Source organism: Hylobates moloch, unplaced genomic scaffold (assembly GCF_009828535.3).
Source record: "Hylobates moloch isolate HMO894 unplaced genomic scaffold, HMol_V3 SCAFFOLD_1, whole genome shotgun sequence".
NCBI lineage: Eukaryota > Metazoa > Chordata > Mammalia > Primates > Hylobatidae > Hylobates > Hylobates moloch.
Window position 1 is genome coordinate 128,436,321 of NW_026652276.1, and position 24,793 is coordinate 128,461,113.

The following is a 24,793-nucleotide window of genomic DNA, read 5'->3' on the forward strand; positions in this document are numbered from 1 at the left end:
TAATTGGACAACTAACCCTGTCACTCTCCTCTGTGGTTTCATATCAGATCTGGGTCCCATGAGAGACCCTTTGGACCAATAGCATTTTGAAAAATGCCCCATTCAGATAGGTTTGGGAATGTTAAGGCTTAGGAATACCATATAGTTTTCTTTTACATCATGTGATTTACATTCTATGGGCATATATTTTGGGTACAAAACTCTATACGGATGGCTTTTTTAAGTTACAGGAATTAATATTACACCCTTTTGAGAAAAATTCGATGAAGACACCACCTATGTTTTTTGTTTTTCTTTAATGCAGGGGGTCAATTCCTATAAGCCAACTTGTTTTTAGTGTTGTGGTTTAAGTAGACTTTTCTCTTCCTTCGCAAAAGATAGATTCAAAAGTCTTAAGTCACTGGAACATTTTCAAAAGCATGTAATAAGTAAATAATCCAGACAGTACATATGTAAACATTTCTCAGGTTAGATGTGGAGATATTGCTGTTATGTAATCATCATCATCAATATAAGGCCTCCATAAGTGTGGGCGCCAGTTTTCATGCCTATACTACTATATCCAGGCTATCACCTTCATCCAATATTGTTAAATTCCCCACGGTGCAAATTAAATGTCACATACACAATAATAATACCAGTAACTTACATTTGTATAACACTTTAAGTATTTGACTTGGAATTTCAAAATATGTCACGTGAACACATATCCACCTCAAACTGCATATATAGGCCAAGACGATAGGATTGGATTGCTTATATGAAAAATATGTGTATTTGCTAAAATCTAAAACTGGCTACTGGTTAATTTTCAAATACTCCAGCAGTTCTCTATACATACCCTAAGAGAATATGGCAGGAAAAAATTATTCGCTTCAAAGCTTATTTCTCAGTAACATATTGAAGTTTACAATTTCTATTAGGAAAAATACTAAACTGACAGGATTTGCAGGAATTTAGATTTGCGGGAACAAAGAAAAAACAACAGGAATATCCATATATTAAATAAAGATTTTCCCAGCACTTTGGGAGGCCGAGGCAGGTGGATCACCTGAGGTCAGGAGTTCGAGACCAGCCTGGTCAACATGGTGAAACTTCATCTCTACTAAAAATACAAAATTAGGTGGGCGTAGTGGCATGTGTCTGTAATCCCAGCTACTCAGGAGGCTGAGGCGGGAGAATTGCTTGAATCCAGGAGGCAGAGGTTCCAGTGAGCAGAGATCACGCCACTGCACTCCAGCTGGGACAACAGTGTGAGACCCTGTCTCTAAATAAATAACTAACTAAAGATTTAAGGTTGAATTTAGTTATACCAGGACTGACAACAGGATTTGTATATAGATTATATGTATCACTTTTTCTACACTTTTGAGGGCTTCATGGTTTCAACTATATTATATTGGAATTCAAGAATAAAAAATTATATTACAACAGAGTTCCATTGTGTTTAAATAGGAGAGCACCGAAATAAACTTTTGCCTTTTCCCACCTCACACCAAAGGTTGAATGTTGACATTTCCTTTCATATATGTGAAGCATTTAATAAAGGTAAAAAAGAGTAGTCCAAAGAAAATACATGGCTGAAAACTTAGAGGGTGATGCTTGATATTTAAGAAAAGAACAGGAAGGGGCCTTGGGTCAGAGGGTTTCCCTGCATCTGAGAGAAGGCGCCCTGGTTGACTGGGTGATTTAGACTACTTCAGAAACTGCTCAAATATGAGTATCTCCTCTACTTCTTTTTAACTCATGAATTCCAGTTTCTTCCTCTTGTACGGGCCTTCTCTTGGGCTTTATTATTACCTCCTAAACCCTTTACATAAGGACAAAGGAAACTTAAAAGATAAAGAAGAACATAATTGGCAATTTATATTGGTTTAGAAACCTCTTATTCTAAATAGCTCATTTTTCTTTCAGCTCTATGAATACCCAAATCATTAAAGTCAAATAGATGACTTTATAATGGTTCGTTATTTGTTATTTCAGGAGAAAAACACAGTTTTGAGGTTTTTTTTTTTTTTTTCTTTAATGGCATGTCCCTGAAAGCATTTGTATCAGGCTCTTCGGATTCCAGGAAGGAGTTTGAATGTAAAGAGACCAAGAAGCATTTTCAAGCCATTTTTTTGTTTATTTAGTTTACTTTTTTTGAAATGAAGAGAATCCAATTCCACAGAAAATATCTTGGTATTTCAACCGGAATGAGAACCTCTGGTTTGGAGAGTCCACAGTTCTAATTTGATTTAAGACCAAATGTATTTACATGACAGTTGTTTGTATTTGCCTTACTGGAAAATTTCACAACTAAAGATTTAGAAAAAAAAGGATCAGAAAGAAAATTATCTATAATTCACTACAAATGAAGAGAAATTAACTAATAAAAACTATTGTTAAATCTCATTGAACCTAAAATGCCAAATATGAAATAAGCTGTCACTTACACATTCTGAGAATGTGGGGACTCTACTGCTATAAGCTGGCAAAGGAGATTATGAAACCCCACTATACCATTCTGATTATAACTTGAGATACCATAAGCACAAAGAACCTCTAGGACTGGAATACTAGAGAAAGAGAAGCCTCCACACCACAGAAAGAACACTGCAGCCCCAACCTGTGGCATGCTTGGAAGAACTGTGTGTGAGTCCCAGCTGTAATCTTACTCCTCTCAAAGAAATTGACAACTCACCTTGTACACAAGGTAGCAGAGGGATGAAATAGGATTGGAACTACCTCTATCAGGAAGGTTGACAGGGAAAACTCCTTACCTAGTTCAATGCAGTAAAACAGCCCCAATTAAGCTTCATTTAACAAATATAATCTTTGGGATTATATTGTTTGGTTTCAGACTCTACTCCACCCTACTCTCTTGAATTGATTCCAGAATAATTGTTTAAGTCACTTATTTTTTTTAACCTTCCTGTCAGGTCTGTTTTTTCCATCAGTACTAATATACCATTTATATTTTTTTTGAAGAAAAGAAGAAAGCCTTATAAAGATAGCCAAATAAGATGATATATATCATCTCTGCTTAAGTCCTGCTATGGAACTGAATTCCTCATATTTGAAATGTGTCCCATGAATGTAAAAGACATAAGCAGTCAGTCCTGATGGCTAAAAAAGGCGAATGAGGTAACAGTAACACTGATGGGCTGTTTGTCTCAAATGTCCCATAAATAGAAATGTGAAAATTAATTTTTTTCAATCTACATTCTCTCTACTCAAGGAACAAACTCCTCAGTGGTGAGCTGAGGTAAGGCATTTAATAGGGAATGGTTGGAATTTGAGTTGTCATTTCCATGCTCATATTTGGGAACTTCTTGCAGAAATAAAATGTATACTTAAGTGCTTATTTCCAAAGTTTGCTGTGCAACTCACGAACACAGGACCCCACTTTTTTTTGGTGGGGGGTGCTTTCTGTTTTCCACTTTCTAATTGAGCCTGTTGAAAACACCTCCCTCTGCTGTATATATGCTGCAGGACAGTTGGGGAAGAGCTTTACCCTAGGCCTGCTGTTGCAACAGCTGGTAGCTTTGGCATTTTCATATAAACATGCAAGCCAAAGAAGAATTTCTCCTTTCTAATTGGCCCCGTTCCCCCCTTCCTGGGACATTCCACAATGCCACCAACAATGAAGTGCTCAGAAAGGAGGAAGCGTTTCTGTTTATGTGAAAATAGATCCTAACTCCACAAGTGAAGGGAAGAAATAACACAAAGCTTCAAAGACCACAAAGAGAAGTTATAATCAAATCTGGATGCTGTTTCTGAGATCTGGCAGTTCTCCTCCATATACCATATGAATGCCCGGTGAGCTGGAGCCAACCGCCCTTCCTTCTAGCCTGGCCAATCTCATTCTCTGTGCAACCTTGGGCAAGCTGCTTGCTGAAGCCATGCCACAGGATTATCTGTGTCAAGCCTGAGTAACACCCTTGGTGACCACCCACTCTCAAACATGAGCAAACCATTTCACTCTCAGGAGTGCTTCATATAAACTAAGCCTAAAGTTTATAAAAGTGATGATCAAAAAATGCCTTCAGGAGGCAGTAGAGCATCGCAATAAAAGGGCGTGATTTTCTGAGTAACTCGGAAGTGAATGCAAATTCTGGCTCTGTGACTTTCTAGTTATGTGACCTTCCTCGGGCTATTTATCTGAGGCTCAGTTTGCTCACCTGTGAAATGAGGATTCTAATGCCACACCCAGAGAGTCTATGTGCTGATTAAATACTCCTGTATAAAGCACCTAATTCATATTCAGGCTCACTAAGTGTTAGCGAGTCTTATCAGGTGTGCCCTACAACTAGCCTTATTGTGGCTTACACTATCAGGTATAGCTCCACATACAGTATAATACAATGCATAAAATTGTTTTATGTTGGCCAGGAGGGGTGGCTCATGCCTGTAATCCCAGCACTTTGGGAGGCAGAGTTGGGAGTATCACCTGAGGTCAGGAGTTCAAGACCAGCCTCGCCAACATGGTGAAACCCCATCTCTACCTAAAAAAAATACAAAAATTAGCTGGGCATGGTGGTGGGCACCTGTAATCCCAGCTACTCAGGAGGCTGAGGCAGGAGAATCACTTGAACCTGGGAGGGAGAGGTTGCAGTGAGCTGAGATCACACCACTGCACTGCACTCCAGCCTGGGCAACAGAGTGAGACTCCGTCTCAAAAAAAAAAAAAAAAAAGAGTTGTTTTATGCTTCTTACCATCAAAGATATTACTATAATTCAGCTTGGGCAAAAACATGTTTGGAGGCTTGAGGCAACCTGAATTATAGCAAATTAAATAGTTTTCTCTATTTTTCAATCTCTGCTCCTAAGAAATATGAAAACGTATGCATCCTTTTTAAAGAAAAATAATCTGTTAACACCAGGATGTTATCAGGAAGAAAAGTACCTTTCTGAGTCTTTATCCAAATAACACAACTGATTTCTCCATATCATGGCAGCCAAATCACCCCTACTGTTAAATACTGTTTCCCTAATATACTTCAAGTTTCCCTTTTGGTGGTAAAAGCCTGTTTCTTCTCATTTGCCACATTAGGCAATTAATTGGGTATTTATAGGCAGCTATCATAAACCTCACTGTCACCGCTACTAGTCATACATCTTAAATTCCCCACATCTTGCTACTTAAAACCTACCCCTTAATCACCTCATCATCTTTGTCACATTTTTAAAGTTTCCTTCCACTTAATCAACTCCATTTTCTAAGCTAGAGTACGAACAATTGTGCAGAATTCTCCTCATGCAGCTTTACTGAGGCTCAATGAAGAGGAAATGTTTTCTTCTTAAGTGATTTCTTTAGATCCCAGGATAGTTTCTGCTTCTAGTGCAAGAGCATCACCGTGTGAGCTATTCCTGATCTGCACGTCAGTGTTACCTTCAATCCATTTCCATTATTAATGCCTTTCCTTGTCAAATGAAGCTCTTCTGGTGGGGGCTGAGCCCACTAGGAGTGAAATCACCACCCCCCACTGGAGGTCTCTTACCACACAGGTTCCCCGGGGCGTACTCCTGGCCAACCCTCTCCTGCCCAGTGTTCATGGGTATTCAGCTCTCATAGCAGAAAGAACCCACTTTGACACTCCTCAGGAACACTGGGCTCTTGAGCTAACAAACAAAAGAAAATCCTGACCCTCCGAGGACAGTCAGTTTTCTTATTTGGTTTCCTCTCCCTTTGTTAGCATAATCCGGCCAATTTCTCCAGTAAATGACCATTACAACTTGTCTCATGTGGCTCCAAGGGACACATGTTCCTAGTGGGGTGACCCAAAAATCACTTTTCCACAGGATGTTAATAAGCGCTCTGGGGGAAAAGGGGCTCTGCTGTCAAATAACTTCAGGAAAGATGGTCTTCGATATCTCCCCCTTAGGCAAACACATTTTAGACTATCAATGCTTCTGAGAAATGTCAAAGTAAAGTAAATTCACTGACCTTTGCTTAATGCAGGTTTCCCAAAGTTGTTTGACAAAAGGGTCATTTTGTGGTGGGACAACTATTACTATTTCAGAAAACTTGGGTCCTCTAGGCAAGGAACATTTAGGAAATGCTGTGCTCTATCATGGGCCCCTCTCTAATTTCCCCTAAATAAGCTGTTACAGTGTTATCAATGACCTCTGCATTATTTTCACCTGCATGAACTGTCTGAAAATAATGATTTTGGAGGAGGCTTTCGCACTGCATGGTCTCCACTGACTTTATACACAAAATATTTATCCAAGAGCTCCTACTTGGAAAACAGACAAAGGGGCCAGTTTAGCCTCACACACATCTGGCAGTGGCAGCCTCAGGATCTCCCAGTCCTCACTGTGTCTTATTTGCCTGGTCACTGTCACATGCCCCATTACACAGTGCTTTTTGTCAGCCAGGACTTGGCACAGAGTAAACACTAGATAAACATTTGTTAAACGAAAGGATGATTTGTTTTATGTATTTCTTAGAGAAACATGCGTGATTGTTTCAAGGTTTAATGGTTGAAAAATTAATGATGCGGCCAGTTTTATTTTTCCCCAAGACTACTTGTTACTGTAGATGAAGCTACAAGTTTATTAACTATCTACACTGTGTTTCCACTTAATCCTTCTATGTGCTGAGCACTGGACATTTATTATTATTTAATTATTATAAGTTGCAGTGAGTATTTCGTCTTCCTGTCACAGATAAGAAAGCTGCCACTGAAATACATGAGATAGGCTGTCAATTATCTCCAAGCATAAATTGCAAAACCAGGCTTTGAGCTCAGGTCTCGGTGACTAAGCCTACATGCTCTCCATTCTAGCCTATTTTGTATGCACACCACATATACATCCTACATGTGCACATGAAAACATCATAGAAGTTAATTAATATTTTTATGAATCATATTTTTATTGTAGCTGAAAATTTATATAGCATGAAATTTACCATTTTGACCATTTTTAAGCGTACACTTTAGTGGCACTAAGTACATTCGCATTGTTGTGCAACTATTATGCCATCCATCTCCAGAACTTTGTCATCTTCCCAAAGTGAAACTCTGTATTCTGTAAACACTAACTTGCCATACCCCTCTCCCTCCAGCCCCTGACAACCACTATTCTACTTTCCGTGTCTATGACCTTGACTACTCTAGGTACCTTATATGGAATCACGCAGTATTTGTCACTAATTTATTTTTAAACTTTTCTAGCCATATTATCAACCACATGCTTGGGGAAGAAAAATCATCTTAACTCTATTATACCAACACAACATTGTTTGCAGTTTAATTAATGCTGCTCTAAGGAATTGGGCTCTAACTTTGAAATAAAACCAGCCCCAGGTCAGCAAGAGGAAATTTGCCCACACAGCACCATGGTCACAGTGATCACTGGAAAGACAAAAATTCTGGGTGATTCCAGGAGGCAGCTTAATATCTTGGGTCTTTTGATGATTGAAATCTGCATATGTATCCCAAACATGTCTCCTTTATTCCCCTTCCAAACAGCATTTCTGTTAATGTGTGAAAACAGTACAACTAGGGGGAAATGTAGTCCACATGTTTTGGTGCATTTACACTTATATGCTCTTGAGAATATCAAAATGGCCTAACAATACATTTTCTGATGGCTGCTGCTGCTTTGTTTTTTTTAAATAGAAACACAATTACAGACTTTGTAAAAAAAACAAAAACAACAACAACAACAAAAAAAACCCCATGTAATCCCAAAATAGGTAATCCCAAAATAGATAGGCTGAATCTAACTTTAAATTCTTAAAATGTAAATATTATTTAAATAAATGTCAACTGATCTTCAAATAAAACATTTAAAATATATCCAGCAGCCTTTAAATTAGAGACTAATGTAAGTAAGGTAAAAAAAACTCAAAAGTTGGTTCAACTTCCCTTTTTGGCTCAACTTTAGGAGATAATAGTAAGTACAGAAAAGAGGATAGATTAAAGATACACCCAGAGCTGGGTTTGAATTGCAACACTAACATTGGTTGGTGTAGCAACATTAAGCAAATCTCTATTTTCTTATCTGTAAAATGGACATAGTAATATGGTTTACTGAATTGTCCTGGAGAAGAAACAAATGGTGTATATAAAGTATTCATATATATATATACCATATATAGACAAGTATTAAGCAGATGTTTACTTACATTCCCTCCTCTCAAATTTGAATGCTCCACAGCAATTATGCCATTAAAACCTATTCATAAAATATAGTCATATGCAGCACAGTGAATTGCATTTTTCCATTAAATTAAAAGGATGAAAAGACTAATCCCATTAGAACAAGAAAACAAGGCACTAGAAGCTGAAGTCAGTTATTTAAGGTCACACATGAACTTGAAGGCCCAGCAACAAAGAGAAAGCAGAATTAGTCTTTGTTGCAGATATTCTTTAAGTCTACGGAGGGTAGTGCTTCTCTAGCTTTTTGTGGCTGCAGCATCTTCTTAGTACTTTTATTTGACCACATCCGTGCCTCAAATGCCCAAAATGTCCTGTTATTAATTTTTTTCATTTTTAATTTGATTAAAATTTGGTTTTTGCTTAACTGTTTGAAAAGCTTACGGCTTCTTGAAATAACCCAGGATTTAGAGCTCTTAGGAACATTTCAAACAGACACAAGGGTTGTAAGTAGATTAGACTAATTGGCAACCCACTCCAAGAGGCACACAGCCCATTCTGACTTACACAATGTTCAGATAAAGGGTAAATTAGGGAAGCATGTCAAGGTCCCTCAGGCCCCCCTTCCTATGTGGTGTTAGAAGATCTTACTCAAAGGAGGAACACAGAGACACGCTGACTGTTAATGCCATACCCAGATAAAGATATGACAACATGAAGATATGGTTTCATTAAAGCTGATACATACAGGACAAATAAGATTCGCTCCAGCTAAGGAGAGAAGCAATAAGGCCCACAGACCTAGCTCAGTGCCCCCAAATCCTGAAGGTTTGGGGATGATATGAAAAATGGGATATGATACATTTCCTATTGATTATAGTAAGGTATCTGGAGGTTTTTCTTTAACACCTTTACTACCATTTCTTTATCTCCACCAACATCTTTTTAATATTAACATAACATTGTATGCTTAGTCAAAATTAAACTATGATCCTTTTAAATAAAAAGATGGCTTGCTCCATCTGGCTTAGTAAAGATAAATATTTTATCTAAGTCTTCTTAATCAGAACACTTCTTGACATCTTAAAGACTGATATAAAAAAAAAAATTCAATGAAATTCAGCCCAATTTATCTCTTCATGCACCAAGGAGTCCCTTCTTGGTAATGCTGAAGGAAAGCAAAGCCACTCCTCTTTGAGAAAGTATTAAAATGACTCCCTGTCCAACCATGAATAAACCCAACAATAAAGCCAAGCAACTCACTCCTAGCTGAAGCCACTTGGAGGCAAAGATAATGTCACTTCTTGATTCTCCAAGTTAACACCATGACACTGAAGTCCAAACTGGAAGATAATTTTAAAACTTTTGTATTTAGCTATTGTAAGATACTTGTTTTTACTTTTCTAATCAGTTTACATGTTTAATTAAAGTTGATTAATTTATTCCCTAAAGGCTTATCATAAAGTCAGTACTTAAAGTTGATCCAGAAAGACTTTTTTGTGTACTCAATGAAGGTTGGATGCAGCTAATACACCAGGAACGCAATAAAGAACTGATGAATATTTCTGATACATCTGACACAATAACAAAAACGGTATACCATCATTTAGCCTTTTACTCTTTCTGTGGCTTTTTATTGTCTTTTGATTTCTATATTCAGGTTAACATTCAATGGTCCACTCGGATTATTTAAAACATACCTCTAATCTCAAGGACCATTCTGCATAGAGATACTGGAAAAAATCCCAAAGAAAGTATAAGTCCAATTAAATATTCCCCCAGGAAAATTCTTGAGCATAAATATCACTTCCTAGTAGTGAAAACTTACTCTGCACCCCAGGAATTCATTGATAACTTAGGGCTGATTTGCAATAAGAGTTTCTTGTCTGTTAGACACATTCACTTATCAGGAAACCCACTAGGGTCTACGCTGATGAGGATATGTTGCAAAGGAACAACTGAGTTCTTGGCAGCTTTCCAAGTCCCAACTAACAGAAATAAGAATTCCCAGAGCATGAAAGCCCAGGACTCACAAAATATTTCTTCCTTATGCCACAGATAAGCGTAGTTGATGGAGATCCCTGAGTTGTATCAGCGACAGTAACTTGGCTCTTGGAGCTTCTCTGGTGCCTGATAGAAAGACATTTCTGGGGATGCAATTCACGCCTCCTTTGTTTCTTCCCTGCTCTCCTAGGAAGGAAAATCACTGTGCTATTCATTTCTCACAGAACAGTAACAATGTCTACTATCCCACCTTATTGTTATAGGGACTTTCAGAGAAGACTCCAGGCACTCAATGGCAAGTCACCTGAGAATACACTGATTGATTTCACTCTCAGTACCCTGCCATGGGTTAAGGATTTAATAACGGTAAAAAATAATTGAGGACTTTGGGAAGTACCCTAGCTAGTCTATTTGAAAATTCACTTTACTGCCAGCTTTCTCTCATTTTGTTGACAGACTATAGAAACTTCCTTTCATCTCTTTCCTCTTTTTGCAGCTTAACCTGGTCCCTAAAGGAGTATGCTCTTTCTAGAAGATAGATTATGCACTACGCACAACATGAAAACTTTACACACTTTTCCTGTTGTCATCTGAAAGGCCTTTCTACCTGGAAGAAATAACTTATCTCACTTTTCATTCTCACATTGGTTTTACACAGAATTCCTTATGAGCACCAACATACTTAAACGTTATGGAGAGATATATGCTGAAACTTTGGTTCCTCTTAATTTTTCTTTTTCCCCAGTGAGACTTGTGACAGCTTTCCCCATTGCTGTTATCCATTATAGAAATTTAACTGCACTTTGAGGACATGTGATCTCAGAAACATGATCTAATTTTCTACCTAAAGAAAAGAAAAAAAGCTAAAAGCAACAGGGGAAGGCAAAGTCTTGTGTAGCACAGAAAAGGCAGAGTTGTAATGCATGGAAAATACAAGGCAGTTACTCCATTTAATGTATGGGCTTCAAATCGAAAACTAACTAAATAAGTAAAATAAATTGTTATCAGAGAGCTTCTGCAGGTAGCCAGTCCATTAATAAAAAATGCATACTGAATAAATGCATCATAAATCATGTTTTTGATTATCTAATAGTTTTCCATTGTAATCATCATCCAGAAAATGTTCTTAAGTTCCTAGTGGGCATACAGGGTGCTGGTTAGACTTCAAATTATGACATTTTTGCCCTCCGGGAGCTTATGAAGGTATACTGTCTCAAACCCAGAAAAGTGTTTTAGATCATTACTTACAAAACATCTTGCAAAATATCCAGAAATACAATGTGTCCGACAATAAAATAGAGGAGTACATTCAACTTTATACAAATTCACCTTAAAATCCACACATCAATATTCTAATAATTTGATTCAAACTACACTAATGCATGGTGGTGACTACTGTCTCTGCATCCAACACCCACTATTTAAAAATTGCTGCAAGTTCCAAATGTGAGTATTAAAATACTATGGAGAAAATATATTGAAGAACTTGGAGCTGCTTTCTGAAAAACACAGATCAAGGGACCAGCAGGCAGAAGCAATTCAATTTTGAATCCTTTTGCATGTATAGAAGACTGCTTCCCCTTCACAGCACAGACACACTCACCACTGAAACACTTCCCAGAAGTGCAACTAGAATCAAATGACTGCAATGCACATTCACAGGAAGTATCTGAAAAAGGTTATGGTGAGAAACTGCAGAGCTACACATCAAACTCTATTCCAATGACATCCTTTGAAGTTTGGCGCTGAGCACCAGTGCTAGCCTGGCACCTCCACAGTACATGCAAGGACAGCATGCTCCACTCTGGCTCAAAGGCCAAAGACCGGTGTGATTGCAAGAAGATGCAAATAGTGAATGGCTTAGTGGAAATTGGCCAACCTTTGGAATGTGATATCTTATGCAAGATCTTCCCACAAAAGTCACACATAAGGTGAAATTTACGTAATGGCCCATCTCCTGTTGCAGAAATGCTGTGATGTAAACTTTAATGTGCTTTTTAAATTTCTGTAATTAACAAATACAAATTTCTATCAATTTCACCGTTTAAAATTTAGGACACTGTAAGTTTTACAAAAGTCTTCAACAGAGATAGAAATTACCCCTAAAATCAATCCATGAGAACATCTGCTAAACCAGTGGTTTCTATCCAAGCTCCACTTGCAAGTCCTACCTTCACTCCTCAGACAGTAGGAATCTCAGGGACCCCAGCATAGATATCTTTGAATTTTTTTTGATTTGTATTTAATGTGATTATTAGCTCTATTTTAGAACTTATTCCTCTGGCCTCTGGCTCCCTCTTCGGGGTCACTGTGAGCCTGCTCCCTCCCTATTTCTCCACTGGAGTGCTTTCTCTGCTCCTCCAGGGTGCCAGGCACTCACAGTATCTGATTGCATTTTTTTTTACATTACATAATTTCATTGAAGAATCACTGGCATTGTTGATGAATCATAGGATCATTACATCTATTAAAAAGCTATTTGTTCAAATTTTATCATAAAAACATGAAAATGCTTTATCTTATGTACAATGATGTACACAAATTTAAATAGGTCATCAAAGATACCTGAAGTAATTAAAGAGGTTTATTTACAATAGCACATCACAGTAAGTGGAAAACCACTCACAGATTCAACATTGATGTTGTTTTTGTACTTGATTACACACTGAAGGTGAAACATACATTTCACTTCTCAGAGAAACCTTTCCTCAGCCTACACACTAGGTGAGGTCTCCCTGGTATATGCACCCAGAGCCTTGAGCTGTAGCCCCTGATTCTCCAAGGAAACACTCAACCTACTTTTCCATGTTCATTGTTCATGCCTGTTTCCCCTGGCAAAGCATAAGCTCCACGAGGGACTGGTCCTATTCAGTTTTCTCCCCAGAGCTTAAGTAGTGTACCAGACACAGTAAGTTTAGTTAGGTTAGTTGTGAGGGGAGGGGAGAGAACGTTTGAGGTTTTAACACTCACTATGGGTTATATTAATTAAGAGCAAATTAGTACATTGTGCCTATCATGCTGACACTTCTATCATTAAGCTAACGATGACCTCAAACTAACAACCACTTCCCTCACTGAGGGCTCTTAGAACATCAGAATGTTGGAGTCTGGCAAAGAGTCACATGATACCTGTTCTCACTTATATGCCCATTGATAGTTCTTTTTTTTTTGTCTCTCTTCACTTTTAACTGTATAATAGGTTTTAAAGCTCAGATGAGGGAGTACTTTAATGAATAATATACTAAATAAAGAACAATAGCATTAGCATAACTAAAACTCATACTTAGAGATAATCATGGGCTTAACTAGTTTGTATGCTTTAACTAGATCATCTGTAAACACAAATTACCTTTCCTAATTATTATAGTTTGAAGATGATAGAGAATGATATGAAAGGGAGTATTTGCAATAGATATAATAAAGGAAATAGTTTAGATGATACTACTTATTGTATTTTAATAATGGTAATGATTACAAAGATTGAAACAATGTCCCAAATGGCTGAAATAATTATTTTCTTTAAGTAGCCAAGAGGGATTTTTAAGAGGTAAATAATTTCCCATCCTTGTCCAAAGTATATTAAACATGGGTTGACCAGTACCTTTAATGTATTAATCAATAAGCTCTTATCTGAAGGAATGCTATGTGGATTTATACAACTCTAAAGAAGGCTCTATAAATATCACATTATTTACTGCTGTTTTTAGGAGACAAGTTTCTGGTAATGACTAAGAAAGTGCTTCAGGCAAATTAGTGTGACATACAGAAAATTCAGTACCAGTTGCAAGAAGTTCATAAATAAGGCAGGAAATATAAATAAGTAGAATAATTTGGAATGGTAATAAGATGATAATGCTAATAATGCTAATAACAGTCCTAATAAGGACTGTTACTGTAAACGTGAAGATGTGGATGTGTATGTGTAAATCTATAGAACTATGTCTAGCAAATTCAAAATGTGTCTCCACTAGTTAACCAGAAAACAGTGTAGCAAAAGTCACCTTTAACTGTAGCTTGTGTTTCTTGTTTTGGCAGACTTACCATATTGAGACATTCTGAGGAAATTGAGTTATGTCTATAGCATGAGTACTCCAATGGGGACATCCCCAACAAAGAAAGGCAGAACTATCATAGGTTTATCATAGGTAAATAAAATCAAGGACAGGTAGAATCCACAGACAAATTGTAAATTTTAATACTGATAAATTTCCTTTGCATTTAACAACTCTTGTCCTGTCTATGTGGCCTCTTATTGGGATATACTGAATTAGGAGATACAATAGCCTCTTTTTATCTGACATCTATAAGCAGAATTGTCATTGCCCTCTCATGAGGAATTCAGATGTGCTGCACTCAAAACACACTCAGATTCTAATTCCAAACATTAACTAGACGCATGTATTTCATCTCAAATCTGGGAATTCCCATATTGATAATTCTATAGAAAGAATACAAGATAACAAGATAGACATACCAAAAAGATGATTAAGCCCTATAAACATTAAACAAAAATAGAATTTTCCAAAGGGAGATTAAAACAAAAAAAGGAGAAAGAAATTGCTGTGGATCTGAGAACTCTATTGTAGTCAAGTGAATTTTTTACTCCAATTATTTACTTCTCCCTGTGCCCATGCTCCTCACCATATAACTTTGAAATTTCTCTCAGAAAGGGTCACATGTATTTCCCCCCGCTTTTGGATACAGTCTAAAACTTGCTTTTGGCCGGGCACAGTGGCTGACATCTGTAATCCCAGCACTTTGGGAGGCCGAGGCAGGAGGATCACCTGAGGTCAGGAGTTTGAGACCAGCCTGGTCAACATGGTGAAATCCTATCTCTAGCAAAAATACAGAAATTAGCTGGGCATGGTGGTACATCCCTGTAATCCTAGCTACTCAGGAGGCTGAGGCAGGGGAATTGCTTGAACCTGGGAGGCAGAGGTTGCAATGAGCCGAGATTGCACCACTGCACTCCAGCCTGGGCGACAGAGTGATATTCTGTCTCAAAACAAATTAATTTAAAAAATAAAATTTGCTTGGACTAATAGGATGCAGGCAGAAGGGTTTGCCAGCTGTACGCCAACATCTTACATAGCACTGTGGTTTCTGCTTGCCCCAGTGTTCTCCAGCCATGACTGTCAGAAGAGTAGGAGAGACACACGGATTGGAAATGACTCCAAGCACAGGCAGGAGCTAAACCTGGCCAGACCTGGAACTAGAAACACAGCTACCCAGCTGAGCTCAAACTATATGGAACATCCCAGCTAATCCACATGCATGGGATAAACAAATGCTTATGTTTGAAAATCATTAAGAGCTTGAGGTTATTTCTTACACAGCATTCTTGTGACAATGGCTACCTGATACATTTATAAATTAAAGTGGGCAAAAGAAATACTCTTCCCTTCTAGTAATCTGTAAAGAATACTTCCCTCCTCCTGAGATTTAGCTTTCATTTATTTACAATGAAAGTCAGCAAATTATGCCTGATTGAAAGAGTGTTACCTCCAATGAGTTCATTCTAGGTTGGCCACTGACTTACTTTTTTCCTCATTGTCATGCTGACAATCATATTGACTTTCAAATGCTTACCCTTTCTCTAATGTGTTGGGGATACCAACCCCTGTATGATCTCATCTGTAAACTTGTGGGGTTAAGTGATCACTGGTTCTTCAGGGCCCAGACTTCCAAGGAGAGATGTGTGGAAGACCACAGCATGGTGAGCAGAGGAGGAAAGCTAAATAGGAGTGCTAACTTATCAATCAGCCTAACTCTGCTTCCATCTGTGTTAGCTATGGATTCTTCATGTGGAAAATCAGTTTTACTGTTTAAATATCAAGAACTACTAGACCAGATGTTTTCTAAAGATCTAATACTCAAAGACCTATGATTACATTTTTTATTTTAACCACCCCCTTCTCTTTATTTCTATTCCCATGACCCTAATTTAAGACACTATCACCTAAACTCCTGTATCACTTCCTAACCTGACCGCTGGCTTTAAGCTGTAAATTGTGTCATTTTATTCCCCTACTTAAAACGAGAGAAAACCCAACTTTAACAGGGCCCCCAGGCTCTCCCTATCTCTCCAGTCTCATTTCCTGCCCCACTTCCCCACCTTTCATCCTGGCTTAGAACACACCCCACTCTTCATCACCTTGGGGTTTTCTCCCATACTGTTCCCTCTGCTGGAAATGCTTATCCTCTATTCGTTTTGCCCTTCAGTGTCATGTTATAAGTCTGCCTCTCAGAGAGACTTTATTCGATCACCTAAACTACAGAAGCCCCACCTGACCCCTATCATTCTCTATGACAGGACATTCTTCTTTCTTTCTTTGCACTTATGACTTACAGTTATAGAAACATTTGTTGGTTGTTATATCATGCAACTTCCTATTAAGTATCAGCTCCAGGTGGCCAGGGGTGAAGTTGTCTGGTTTATTTTTGTATTTTTAGGACCCAAAGCAGTACCTGGCACATAGTATATACTCAGCAACATAGATGAGTGGATGAACTAATGAACTTCTTAGCTTTTGTCAACATTTTTTTCTATCACTTTTCTATACCATATAACATTTCCCTAGAACATGTAATCTCAGTTTTTCATTTGCTTATACCTGCTCTCTTAGTTACCTTCCTTAATCCATGCATAAAGTCCCTTATGTTCTTGAATGTTAGAATTTTCTCTTCAACTTTCTTTATTCATCATACTTCCCTCTTCTTACCCTTTTCATGTGTGAGTGGTCACTATCTGGTAGGTTATGGGAGATTATTATAAAGCTGATCCCAAATCTTAGAATTAGATTCTATTTAGGATAAAATTAACAAGAATAGTCCTTCAATAAATGAGATCAGATACCTGTAGAAGTAAATACTCTATGTCACCTGACTGAGGTGACTGAGGAGTTTGGCAGATACCTAAATTCCAAGTAAGATGGCCAGGAAATGGTTTTAGGAAAAAACAATAACAAAAATTATATCCTAGCTAATTTCACTGACCTCCATCAGAAGAAAAGAAAAAAAATAAGTGCTTGGTTTGTGTATAGCCTAGAAAATATGGACACAATGAACAAATAATGTGGAACTCCACTGCTGGAATGTGGATTTTCCAGCAATGCCTGGAATAGAGAAACAACATATCTGATAAAGGTAATATTATGATTATCAGAGAAATGAAGGCTGTGGGAGGGAAATGTATTGGTCACAAGCTCTCACTACAGTTTAAATGCACCATCTAAGAGGATGCTTTGAGAGTAGGCATGAGGCTACTGGCTGCTGAAATGAGAGCTCCCTCTGCAAGTAAAGAAGCTGGCATTTCGGCTTAGGCAGCAGTCTCTGGTGAGTTGGTTTAGTATGAGTCAACTTACAAAAATTCAATCTATTCTGGGTGTACTGAAAACATTTAGTTTCTTGATCTGTAAAGCCAAGATCCATACCTTAAACCACGGTTCTGAAAGAAAATGCCCGAGCCTGAGCAGTCAGTAGCCTTCCTCAGACTCCAGTTACGTCTTGCCTGGCTTTCTTTCCAATTCTCATATGAACGACACTTTATTTCTTGTTATTGGCCATACCTATTACTATCAACCTGTTGATAACTACATGATGTACTTTTGTGAGCACGTGATTACACAAAATGGAATTAAGAAATGGTGAGCATTTTTTTTGTCATCGTGACAATCCAACACTCCTTAGAGCTAAGACACAATGCCATAGTCTCAGCATACATTTTTGTGAGTGCAGTCCTAGGATTCCCCTTTTACCCAACGTTATAAATTTGGATAATGTCTTGGAAAGTTGTTTGGGAGCTCATAAGCTACCTGTAGTAAACAGCATATGGGACAATTAATAAAGAAAGATGTTAGAGAAAATACCAAAACTTTTCAGACCTGGGACGGAAATCTTCCCCACAGTTGGATGCTCCATCTCCATAACGAGGCCATTGTGTAATACCTGAAAAGGCAAAAACAGAGAGAAAAATAATTTATAAAAATAAAACCATCTTCAATCGCAAGGCATGGACAGCCATCTATCCAGTCAACATCAAAGAAAGATATGGCAAAACACAGAGGTGTTTAAAATTTTCATTTGAAAGTAAATATTTGACATAAAAATAATGTTTCATCTTATAATATACCAAATGAAGCCAAAAAAGACTAGAGGATTCATGGACTAGAAAACATTTCAATAAGACCTTCCCACTCTTAAAATTTTTATTTGCTCCTAAATATAGCAGATGATTTCCTCTCTTTCATCTATAGATGCTCCCCTAATATTAAAGCTCAGCCTTTTCCTGCATAACCTTATGGCAGGACTCAGCCAAGGTCAAGAAACAGGACCTCGAACAGAGCAGCACACTGGGGTGGTACACATGCTCCTGGAAATCTGTTCAGCTTCTGCTTTAACTTGCATTTCCTTAATTACTAATCAGGTTGAGTATATGTTCCCTGCTTAATAATAATTTACATTTCCTCTTAAATGAAATGCTTATTCAAAAAGCTTTTCTGCTGGCTTAATTATATTTTTATTTTTCTTTCTTTCTTTCTTTTCTTCCTTCCTTCCTTCCTTCCTTCCTTTCTTTCTTTCTTTCTTTCTTTCCTTTTTGGAGACAGAGTCTCACTTTATCACCCAGGCTGGAGTGCAGCCTGGTATGGGGAGTCAGTCCAGCTTGAAGAATAAATCAGAGTATCCAGAAGGCTTGGTGACTGCTGGAGGTGGAAGGATGCAGGGCTGCTGTGACAAGCAAATGAGCAGCTGACAGCAAATCCAGAGGAGACCCAGGTCAGAGGTGACCACAGGGAAGCTGAACCAGGAATGTTTTCAATGGTGGCCAAGACCTTAAGAATAAGACTAGAGTTCAGAAACAGGATTCCAGGATGCTGGCATAAAAAAGCCAGAGACTTCATCCCAGAAGGCTGACTAGGTTCTCATGCAATGGTGAGGCAGGAAATTTAAAAAATAATAATAAAATAAAATAAAATTTTCTATATTTAATTCATTTCAAAGACAACACTAAGTATATTTTTATAAATTCTTATTCTCTATAATTAATAACTTCAAATATTCTATTTTATCTAAAAATACAACAAAAATCATAGAAAACCTAAACAAACCTAAAACTACAACTATCTAAACACCACAGTAAAAATTATAAAATAAACCAATACAAAACTCTTTAAAACAAAACCTAAATAATAAACATCTAAATTAGTTAACAACAATCATATACAATCATAAATTATAAACCTATTACAATTTAATTAACTGTCTTTACCCTGCTTCTATATCCCTACTTTAATGCCACTATAAACTTACTTCAAACTAACCCACCCCCTTTTATAAAATATATATAAAAATCAAATGCTACCTTTATTCTAAACCCAATCTTTAAACATTAAATCTACTAAATCTAAATACATCAGTAATAAAAATACCCTCCTATATACAGCCCAAAGTCTCTTTCTAATCCTCCTAGTCCCACAACAATGGGACCGAAATAGGTATCTAGTGTCCCATCAAGAACGCAAGGTAGCTTTGGCTTGGGATTAAAATCTAAGGCCAGTTACTAGTGCAGGGACATTCTACCAGTGCCTGACAAGACAAATGTGACTTGATGTTGAATCACTTGAGTACTAAAATGAAGCAACTTAAATCCCTGGCAAACGAAAGCTGGAATTTTCCCCGGGGGTAGGCGAAAAGACAAAATCTGCAGTGCCCTCCAACTATAGGTGGTGGACAGGCTGAGGGCATGGAACCAAATTCTGATACATAAGTGTTGAATTATTGGAGGCAAAATGTTCTGTGATACACAAATAAAAATGCAACACATTTTTTTCTTTAAAAAAAAAATTGAAGGCTACCTGGGTATACTGTCTCAAAGAATCCAACATCTATTACTGGAACCTCAGTAAGACATTTATGGGCATCTTACATATAAATTGTGTTTCACCTGCACTATCTACCAAGCAGAGAACCTCTCTCTGCCTGTCCTGTATGTGCATCTAAATGACAGAAGTATTTCAGTGGCACAGTAATCTTACAGACCACGATTTCATGCCAGCATCCCAAAGAGTGGCAATTATAATGGTTCTACAGCATTTTGAGCTTCAGGTAAAAGCAAGATTTGCATATCTACCTTCTAACCATAATCCATTCACAGAGCAAAAGAGCATGGAATAAAGAAAGTAATAAAATGTTTTCTCACTTTGCTAAACTCAGAGAAAGAGCTCAAATTTCTTGGGCTTTATTCATTTCTAGTGAGTCACATCATAAAATAAATCATCAATAAGACAACTTCATGGGTGACTTTTTAAGTTTAGAACTACAGTTTTGCTATGGCTAAATATTCTGGCTGCCACTGGTTTCTTTGGGAATGGTTACCACTTTTCGGGTGATGCTCTTTAAACAACGATGTCAACCTTCCTCATTGAGGATGATAACACACCACACAGAGATTCTTTCTTTTGGGATCACCAGGTTTGTACTCAAGAGCTGGCCAGATAAAATTCTCGCCAGTGTTAGAATTGTGCTATAATTTAATTCTGGTGTGGCTCGTTCTCAGCACCCGCCCCGCACAGCTTCCTCCTATGTGGGGGTGGGGGCTAAATGCCAACGGGAGGTGCTAAATCTCAGTTCTACTGAGGACAGGAACAAAAATACCGAGCTAAATTTCACTCAAAACAATTATCTGCACACTGAATCATTCTTCTCTCCTCGTATCTATGTTGCCCTCCTGACTACCTCTTTGTAATAACACTGCAGTGCTACTCACGAAAGACAAAAGTGAGTGTTCTTAGCTAAATATAACTTAACTGATAGTGTTGAAATTAATTAACGCTGAATTTTAATCATGTAGCAAACGTTAAGTGTCAAACGTGAAAGGGTAGTTGGTAAAGGTCAAGGGACATATGTCAAAGTTTTGTGAAGCAAAAGCTAGCAGTTGATTGAAATTTTCCATGGAAGCAGTTTAAAGAGTGTACTTTCTCCACCCCTACACCGATTGCTGTCTATATAGGATATTTTCAGTATGAAACTTTAACCTTATCAATGCCTTTGCATTGAAAACCATTCTGTTTTAAGCAAAAATATAAATTCTTCTTACGTTCAGCAGAGGAAGTTAACTGCAGTTTCTCATTTGCTCTAGCATGCATACAATTATGAGGCAAATGGGCTGGTGTGAGCCCCATGTTCAGAAGGAACTGATGTATTCTCCTGCTTGGTTGCCACCCACCTTTTCATACAAAGTGTGAAGCCCATACGATTCCATAGGCTTTCTTCGTGAATCAGGTCAGAATATCCCACAGAACAATGGGGGCTGTGGCAGTGCTGTCCCTGGAAACCCTGCCTAATGACTTGGAATCTTGGAAAACTCTCCAGCCTTGTTTGTGGGGCGAATCCTGCTCTGCTTAGTAACATATTAGAGGATTTCAGAACCCAGGAGGTCTCTCTGAATTCTAACATAAATCTCTCCTGCTTCATTACCCTTTCACGTTTGACACTTCAACTCCCTTTCATGTTTGACACTTAACTTTGCTACATGATTACATTTGTCTCCTGTAAACTTCATTGGAAATGAAGGAACTACCTGTTATCACCATTTGCATAACATTTTTTGGAGAATGGTTACTAAATGTTTCCTTGTTCTTTTCTCATCTGGCCCCAACACCCCAACCTCTATCACCTTAACCTAGAAATTCAATTTAAAAATGTTTCGTTTTCTGACCACTAACAATTAACTGCTATAATTGCCCTTAAGATATTCATGGCTTAAAGAGAGTTTCATGCCTTGGTGCTAGGTCTGGCCATTCAGGGCATTCTTTGTTGCATATTGAGTTATTTCAATATAAGGCAGGGAATTTCTCTAGAATTTTGTAGTGAATTTTGTCTATTTAGCAATGTCTTTGGATTTTACTGTTTTCTCCTTCATTTTACTTATTTTATCCTTCCTAGGTCTTTCATGGTTTAGTAGCTCTTCTAAATTCCATTTCTTCTCCTTGAAATTTCAAAAGCCTATTCTTGACAAGAATAGAATTGTAGTCAGTGAGCCAACCTCTTTAGCAAAGTATCAGGCCTATTTAAAATAAGGTCTCTCTTTCTTTCTCAAGCGTTTTACAGATTGACAGCCTAATGACAGAGTCAAGTGGTAATGTATTAATGATGGGGGGAAAGAGTAAAATGTATACCTTAAAGTAACGTGGGAAATAAAAGTTTAAGTGAAAGTAATAAAGTCTTTTTATAAAGTCCTATGGCAGAAATGGCAGAAGAAAAAAATTTGTAATATAGCACTAGCAAGACAAAAAATGCAAAAAATAAAAATCGATACCCTTTCCATAGACAGTGAAAATATTTATGGAAAGTGAGACAGGAATATTCTAATGAAAAGACATGAAATTACACGCAAAAATGATATTTGTAAACACTACACTGTCCTTACACATATCAAAATCAAAGTAATACCATCAATGGCATTAGCAATAATGTACAAAAGAGAACTGACCTATTTATTCACTGTGAATAATGATATGACCTATTCATTCAACAAACACGATAGCACTTATATGCTAGGCAAAATGAAGAAGCTGGCAGTGAAAAGACGAATGAACCTGCATTAAAAATATATGTAATTAGAAGAGAGGGTACAGAATAAGAGATCTTTTTTATAACACAGTCATATAAATTGTTATAACACAGTTTAAGCTCCATAACAAAGGAGCAAATCCAGTGAGGAGCAAGTAAGTAACTCTGCCTATCTTGAAAGAAGTTGGTGATTTGTTAGATTAAGATAATATGACTTAGGTCAGGGAGGTTAGTAAAGACCAAAGAACAAAGATAATATTGAAATTAGATGTTAAGGTTAAAAACAACAATGATAAATGTAGTAACAGCAGGTGCTACTCAACAAAACTCCTTAAGGGTCAGGCATTGGGTTAGGAGTTGAAGCTTTGTTGATTTAATCCTCTCATTAACCAGACTAGGTAGGAATTATTACCTTCATCTCTACTGATAAGGTGTTAGAAACCTAGAGGGGCTAAGTATTTGTCCAAGATTTCACAATTACTAAGTGGCTGATCTTGGATTATAATTTAGGTGTCTCTAATTTAGCCAGGTTATGGCAGTTGGAGACAAAATAAATGGAAAAGCTTTATTTGATTTACCATTAAAATAACTAGCTGATGTGGTCAATTCTGTAAAACAAATTAGTCACTTTAGTGGGGAAAGAAAATCAGCCAAACAGATTACATGACACCATGTGGTCCTATTAGTTAATAAACTGAGCTGCACTATTGCAGGTAGCCAAGGATACTCTGACACCACAGATACAAAGGCTGTGAAAATTGGAAGTATTTGAAGGGGATGGACCCAGAGGGTGATCTTGGGCAAGGCATTTAAGTAGTCTGAGGCTTAAAACCCTCATCAGTGGCCAGGCATGGTGGCCCACATCTATAATCCCAGCACTTTGGGAGGCCGAGGCAGGTGGATCACCTGAATTCAGGAGTTCAAGGCCAGCCTGGCCAACATGGCGACACCCCGCATCTACTAAAAAAAAAAAAAAAAAAAAATTTAGCCGAGTGTGGTGGTGTGGGAGTGGTGGTGTGCTCCTGTAATCTCAGCTACTTGGGAGGCTGAGACAGGAGAATTGCTTGAACCCAGGAGACAGAGGTTGCAGTGAGTCAAGATTGTGCTACTGCACTCCAGTCTGGGCAACAGAGCAAGACTCCGTTTGAAAAAAAAATCAAAAAATTTTAAAAATACAAAATTTAAAAAAAGAATCTTTATTAGTAAAAAGGGGGTAATAATATCTCTTTCTTTTTTTTTTATTATTATACTTTAGGTTTTAGGGTACATGTGCACAATGTGCAGGTTTGTTACATATGTATCCATGTGCCATGTTGTTTTACTGCACCCATTAACTCGTCATTTAGCATTAGGTATATCTCCTAATGCTGTCCCTCCCCCCTCCCCCCACCCCACAACAGTCCCCGGAGTGTGATGTTCCCCTTCCTGTGTCCATGAGTTCTCACTGTTCAATTCCCACCTATGAGTGAGAACATGCGGTGTTTGGTTTTTTTTGTCCTTGCGATAATTCACTGAGAATGATGTTTTCCAGTTTCATCCATGTCCCTACAAAGGACATGAACTCATCATTTTTTATGGCTGCATAGTATTCCATGGTATATATGTGCCACATTTTCTTAATCCAGTCTATCATTGTTGGACATTTGGGTTGGTTCCAACTCTTTGCTATTGTGAATAGTGCCACAATAAACATACGTGTGCATGTGTCCTTATAGCAGCATGATTTATAGTCCTTTGGGTATATACCCAGTAATGGGATGGCTGGGTCAAATGGTATTTCTAGTTCTAGATCCCTGAGGAATTGCCACACTGACTTCCACAATGGTTGAACTAGTTTACAGTCCCACCAACAGTGTAAAAGTGTTCCTGTTTCTCCACATCCTCTCCAGCACCTGTTGTTTCCTGACATTTTAATGATGGCCATTCTAACTGGTGTGAGATGGTATCTCACTGTGGTTTTGATTTGCATTTCTCTGATGGCCAGTGATGATGAGCATTTCTTCATGTGTTTTTTGGCTGCATAAATGTCTTCTTTTGAGAAGTGTCTGTTCATGTCCTTCGCCCACTTTTTGATGGGGTTGTTTGTTTTTTTCTTGTAAATTTGTTTGAGTTCATTGTAGATTCTGGAT

At 37.7% G+C, this 24,793-nt stretch overlaps 1 protein-coding gene across 1 annotated transcript in view; it reads right to left on the reverse strand.

Annotated features, from left to right (window-relative positions):
• Positions 1 to 24,793, reverse strand: part of SUGCT (succinyl-CoA:glutarate-CoA transferase) — a 745,635-nt gene that overhangs the window by 93,421 nt on the left and 627,421 nt on the right. Inside the window, exon 13 of the mRNA XM_032758266.2 lies at positions 17,978 to 18,041. Coding sequence (XP_032614157.1) covers positions 17,978 to 18,041 — 64 coding nt within the window. The remainder of the gene's footprint in view (positions 1 to 17,977; positions 18,042 to 24,793) is intronic.